This window comes from Hoplias malabaricus, chromosome 6 (genome assembly GCF_029633855.1).
Source record: "Hoplias malabaricus isolate fHopMal1 chromosome 6, fHopMal1.hap1, whole genome shotgun sequence".
NCBI classification, from domain to species: domain Eukaryota; kingdom Metazoa; phylum Chordata; class Actinopteri; order Characiformes; family Erythrinidae; genus Hoplias; species Hoplias malabaricus.
The window spans coordinates 1496995-1503467 of NC_089805.1; the positions used below are offsets into that span (position 1 = coordinate 1496995).

General features: G+C 43.3%; 1 protein-coding gene across 1 annotated transcript; it reads right to left on the bottom strand.

Moving 5' to 3' along the window:
• Window positions 1-1456: 1456 nt before the first annotated feature.
• LOC136700416 (osteocalcin-like) lies at window positions 1457-3853 on the bottom strand. The gene is made up of 4 exons (XM_066675761.1): window positions 3308-3853; window positions 3132-3188; window positions 2352-2439; window positions 1457-1759 (listed from the first exon to the last, which is right to left on the bottom strand). The coding sequence occupies exons 1-4, from the start codon at window positions 3405-3407 to the stop codon at window positions 1657-1659; spliced, it is 348 nt and encodes a 115-aa protein (XP_066531858.1). The 5' UTR covers window positions 3408-3853; the 3' UTR covers window positions 1457-1656.
• Between the last annotated feature and the right edge of the window lie 2620 nt (window positions 3854-6473).

Consider the following 6473-nt stretch of genomic DNA (forward strand, 5'->3'; position numbering starts at 1 on the left):
AATTTGGCATTCGTTCATTTATTCATTCAATATCTGTAAGCGCTTTTCCAGTTCAGGGTCACGGTGGGTCCAGAGCCTACCTGGAATCATTGGGCGCAAGGCGGGAATACACCCTGGAGGGGGCACCAGTCCTTCACAGAGCAACACACTCACACACACACACTCACACCTACGGACACTTTTGAGTCACCAATCCACCTACCAACGTGTGTTTTTGGACTGTGGGAGGAAACCGGAGCACCCGGAGGAAACCCACGCAGACACAGAGAGAACACACCACACTCCTCACAGACAGTCACCCGGAGGAAACCCACGAGACACAGAGAGAACACACCACACTCCTCACAGACAGTCACCCGGAGGAAACCCACGCAGACACAGGGAGAACACACCACACTCCTCACAGACAGTCACCCGGAGGAAACCCACGTAGACACAGGGAGAACACACCACACTCCTCACAGACAGTCACCCGGAGGAAACCCACGCAGACACAGAGAGAACACACCACACTCCTCACAGACAGTCACCCGGAGGAAACCCACGTAGACACAGGGAGAACACACCACACTCCTCACAGACAGTCACCCGGAGGAAACCCACGCAGACACAGAGAGAACACACCACACTCCTCACAGACAGTCACCCGGAGGAAACCCACGCAGACACAGGGAGAACACACCACACTCCTCACAGACAGTCACCCGGAGGAAACCCACGTAGACACAGAGAGAACACACCAACTCCTCACAGACAGTCACCCATATTGGGTAAAAAAAGCTTTGTTTTTGTATCTGATAATGTTTTTCTATGTGATATTTATGTGGTGAAAAATTGTGATTGTATAAAAGACCACCAACACAGCAGTTGTTAATAAAAACTGCCCAATGCAGTGTCATTATCTCATGCTGCTTTGATATCACTGCAGACTGGTAGAGCTGCTGACAATGTAATGTAATAAATCTGGAAAGTGATATAAACACACAGATGTCCTCATGATGGGACAGAAAATGTGATTAATCAGACCACATCACTTTCCACTGCTTTTCAGTTTTGGCATGATTTCTGCATTCATTCTTGTCCATTCTTAGTGTGCATTAATTTTCTCTTTTTTCCCACTTTACATTTGTTGAAATGGAGTGTGACAACTGATTACTGTAACACAGTGGATAACATCATTACACGGCATATTGGACTGTGGCCTTGTCCACACATACCTAGCCTTTTCTGTATGCTTTGGCAGCATGCACACTGCTTTTCTTTTTATTCAGTGAATACTGGCCTTTTGGAAAACTACAATTACATCAATTACAATGATATGTCACTGAATATATTACATTGATATTAAAAGCAAACCGTGGAGACAACTGGAATATATTTAAGCTTTATTTCTGCTACATTACTATTGCACATAACTGTCTAACATGAATTTCTAAAGACATTTACACCACCCCTTTTGTCTTTTAAACAGTTTATAATATGATCTAATGTGTGAACACCATATTAATATTAATGCAGTTACCCACATCAAAAAGGAAGTCTACGTAGCATAATTTGTTTATTCTAATCTATTTTGCTCTTTGCTTTCTGATTAGCCGCCCATTTTAGGTGTGTCCCTGTGACAGGTTGGAAGTGATTGGTTGATGAGGTTTCAGTCTAGAAGGGGATTGGTCCATAGTACGCGGTGTAGGCAGCGATGATTCCAGACGTGTCCATCATGTGCTCACATGCCAGGTTTGCCTCACACACCTCTCGCAGACTTGGGAAAGAGGGACCACAAAAGAAAGAAATTAAGTTTACAGGAGGTAAGGGAATGTAAAATTTTAATTATGATGTTTCATAACATATAAATATTATGGAATACTCTTTGGATTGGTTTATATTGTTGACATTAATATATGCCCAAATATTCTCACATTTTAATTTGTTAATTGCTAAGTAATAACTATATATCCTTTAGTAAACTGTAAATATGAATATTAGCGACATATCAGTGTACCATATTCTAATAGCCAACACTGCTATATGTAGCAGGACAATGTATAAATAACAATGATTACTTTATCCAGGCCTAAAAATAGATAGGTTGTTTATCACTAACATTCTTTAAAAACCTGATTTTGTGTTTTACGGTGGAATCCTCCGCTGAAATAAAACCAGAATTCCTTTTTTTTGCATATCGGTAACTAGCAATAACTGGACTAACCACATAGTGTTTGCACAGGAACAGGAAGAGTGCAGGTTCTGAGACCTTGACATCTATTTAAAACATTTATCAAGGCTTCCAATCCAACAGGAGTTATATCTCATCTCATCTGTTATGTCCGGTGTGTGTATGAAGGTGTGTATACCTCTCTAATTGGACTTGGGTAAGGTCAGCGGCTCCAGCTCTTTTCTGCCGCACCATGGTGGAAGCCAAATCCCTCTTCACAAACACGCCTTTCAAACACACGTAAACATTAATTATACACATTATATTTTTCACAGCATGCGTTCTGGTGTTTAGCTCCCTGCAGAAGAATAGTGGAATTTTAGAGGATGTCAGGAGGATTGAATTAAGGGATTGAGGATTACAGACAAAGAGGAATGGGTTGATTAGGTGAAGAGTAGATGTCACGGGCGAAAATGTATTGGTTAGAAGTTGGAGATTCATGTTCAAAGTCAACTGTGTAGTCAGAAAATAACAGATGCATACAGAACGCTTCAGTTGCACTGTTAATAAAATACTCATTTTTTAAAAAGAATAGTTTTAGTCTGATCACAATATTGAGGAAAACAACTTAACATTTTAATAATTACGAAACAACCTTGTGATGTTACTGCATTAAGAGTCTGATTTAAAGGTTTACAACATTAATAAACGTTCAAATAGACTTTTCATATTTAAATAGTTTTCATATTTGAGCAATAGATGTCAGTTCATCAAAAGTCTGCTCTAATCTACATGACATTTGACCAGGGTTCCACAACTTATGGCACAGGAATATGAATATTATAATAATCATTTGTTGTAAATATGTGTGGTCATATAAGATAAACGCAAAGATGCACCACTGCAAACATTTGATGAGTGTAAAGTTAGAAAGGTTTTCTTCACTAAAACACTTTTCCACACACACACACACTCTTACCTTCATCACTGGGTGTGTCTCCAGCACTGACAGACCTAGTATCTGAATCAGAGGCACCTGTAGCATAGAAGGTAAATCACACACACACACACACACATTTAAATACATTTTAATTATCTGACATTGTGTCAATTTTAAATCTGTTAAATCATATAAACACACACACACACACTCACCTGTGCACACACACAGGGCTACGAGAGCAGACAGCAGCAGGAGAGTCAAAGTCTTCATCCTCTGTCTCAAACTGATGAATGTCCAAAGTGACCAGCACATACAGGCACATGCTCAGTTTATAAATGCAGCACCACAATGGGCTGAGCATGATCGGTGAAGGAATCAGATATCAAACACTTCAAAAAAAACTTGGACATTTATTACGTTTTCTGTCTCATGGACAGTGATGACGTATTGTGCTGAGGACCACTTTTTTCCATGTTCCTGTTTTATAGGTTACATTTAAAAAACATTATCTCATAGATTATTTCAGTTGATGACTCTATATTAATAAACACCATCTGTACGCCACAAACAATAGCTTCAGGTACGAACCATGAGCAAAATGCATGAAAAGATCTCCGAACATCTCTAAGGCTCATAGTTTAGTATCACAGATGATTCTTCAGTTAAGGCACTTTAGACATGATACAAAAAAAAAAAGAGATCAAATTCATACCAACATAGTCATGATTATGAGGTAATGAGTTGGCATTAGGGCGGCACGGTGGTGCAGCAGGTAGTGTCGCAGTCACACAGCTCCAGGGGCCTGGAGGTTGTGGGTTCGTTTTCCTCTCTGGGTGACTGTCTGTGAGGAGTGTGGTGTGTTCTCCCTGTGTCTGCGTGGGTTTCCTCCGGGTGACTGTCTGTGAGGAGTGTGGTGTGTTCTCCCTGTGTCTGCGTGGGTTTCCTCCGGGTGACTGTCTGTGAGGAGTGTGGTGTGTTCTCCCTGTGTCTGCGTGGGTTTCCTCCGGGTGACTGTCTGTGAGGAGTGTGGTGTGTTCTCCCTGTGTCTGCGTGGGTTTCCTCCGGGTGACTGTCTGTGAGGAGTGTGGTGTGTTCTCCCTGTGTCTGCGTGGGTTTCCTCCGGGTGACTGTCTGTGAGGAGTGTGGTGTGTTCTCCCTGTGTCTGCGTGGGTTTCCTCCGGGTGACTGTCTGTGAGGAGTGTGGTGTGTTCTCCCTGTGTCTGCGTGGGTTTCCTCCGGGTGACTGTCTGTGAGGAGTGTGGTGTGTTCTCCCTGTGTCTGCATGGGTTTCCTCTGGGTGACTGTCTGTGAGGAGTGTGGTGTGTTCTCCCTGTGTCTGCGTGGGTTTCCTCCGGGTGACTGTCTGTGAAGAGTGCGGTGTGTTCTCTCTGTGTCTGCGTGGGTTTCCTCCGGGTGACTGTCTGTGAAGAGTGCGGTGTGTTCTCTCTGTGTCTGCGTGGGTTTCCTCCGGGTGACTGTCTGTGAGGAGTGTGGTGTGTTCTCTCTGTGTCTGCGTGGGTTTCCTCCGGGTGACTGTCTGTGAAGAGTGTGGTGTGTTCTCTCTGTGTCTGCGTGGGTTTCCTCCGGGTGACTGTCTGTGAGGAGTGTGGTGTGTTCTCTCTGTGTCTGCGTGGGTTTCCTCCGGGTGACTGTCTGTGAGGAGTGTGATGTGTTCTCCCTGTGTCTGTGTGGGACCCTGAACTGGATAAGCGCTTACAGATAATGAATGAATGAATGAGTTGGTATTACCATTACTGTATGTTATCATCACAGTCAGCTGGGCTTATGATAAGTAATGACAATGAAAACTCTCAATTGTGTAGGTAATCACTGTCCTCTTCTTGAAATGGTCTTAACTTGACACATAACATAATCTGCACAATTAAAGTACAAATAATAATAATTCTGCCTGTCCAATTACCAATGGCAAAGGCAGCTATGATCCACTGTCACTGCTCATTTCCATATTTTTAAACAATAGAAAAATAAAGATATTAAGTGAAGGGGTTAGAGGGCTGAGTTGCCTGGGGTTTTTCACATGTGAAACAGAGGTGCCGTTTGTGTGGCAGTGTGAACAGCAAAAATCACTTCAATCACTCATTTGGAAAGAAAAGGGTCGTGTTATGATACAGTGCTGCAGTAAAAGACCTGTCCTGTTCCATTCCATTAAAAAAAACGTGCTTTGGATGGAACAGAGACATTTCTTTCTGGTCAGAACCTGAAGCATTGTTCTTTTGTGAATGCGGGTCAGTTTAGGGGCACAACCTGCTCAGACTGATGTCACCTATAAGTCACATTACATAGGCAGTGTGAACAGCAGAACCAGATTTGATCACAAAATCAGATTTGGGCCACTTTTATCTTCTGTGCGAACGTAGCCCTGGTGACACTGAGACCTTGGTTTAAAACCGAGGTTAGTGAGTTGGGTTTAGATTGTTGAGGTTTGGTTTGTGTTGAGTATTGAATAAAATTGTGTGGATTACATTCATGCTCAGTTTAGATTATTTTGCCAGTGTTAATGTACCACATGCTGTAATTAAAGCATTAGCCTCGGTACAAATAGCTACACTACCTGACAGACCCAATCTGACCTGAAGTGTTTTGTGTGTTGCGTGGCTTTGTGCTATAGGCAGAGAGAGAGAGAGAGAGAGAGCGCATGACTTTGGCTGCTTCCTATGTAATTTTGCTGTCTGGGTTGTTAAAGGCATTCCTCCAGTTTAGAAATAAAACCACAAACATTTTTACCCTGTGTGATGCTGTGGTGAATCCAAACATGTGCAGAGATTTCACATGGACTTTGTCCTCCATTTGCACACACTTTCTATCGAAACCCACAAAAGGCTTCCAAGGTTGCATTTCAGTGTGTTTAAGGTGCACGAGAATTAGAACTTTCTTCTGTGCTCGAATGAAGGTGTGCGTTGGGTATAATAGGTGTGTCTGCTAATGTTCATTCATTCATTCATTCATTCATTATTTGTAACCCTTATCCAGTTCAGGGTCGCGGTGGGTCCAGAGCCAACCTGGAATCATTGGGTGCAAGGCAGGAATATACCCTGGAGGGCAACATTCACTCAAACTCACACCTACGGACACCTTCGAGTCACCAATCCACCTACCGATGAGTGTTTTTGGACTGTTGGAGGAAATTGGAGCACCCGGAGGAAACCCACGCAGACACAGAGAGAACACACCACACTCCTCACAGACAGTCACCCGGAGGAAACCCACGCAGACACAGAGAGAACACACCACACTCCTCACAGACAGTCACCCGGAGGAAACCCACGCAGACACAGAGAGAACACACCACACTCCTCACAGTCAGTCACCCGGAGCAGGACTTGAACCCACAACCTCCAGGTCCTTGGAGCGGTGTGA

Coding starts and splice junctions, on each gene's coding strand:
- LOC136700416 (XM_066675761.1), bottom strand. CDS start 3,407: ATGTGCTGGTCACTTTGGACATTCATCAGTTTGAGACAGAGGATGAAG. Junction 3,189..3,307: donor AGCCCTGTGTGTGTGCACAG/GTGAGTGTGTGT, acceptor TCTATGCTACAG/GTGCCTCTGATTCAGATACT. Junction 1,760..2,351: donor ACCCAAGTCCAATTAGAGAG/GTATACACACCT, acceptor CTCTTTCCCAAG/TCTGCGAGAGGTGTGTGAGG.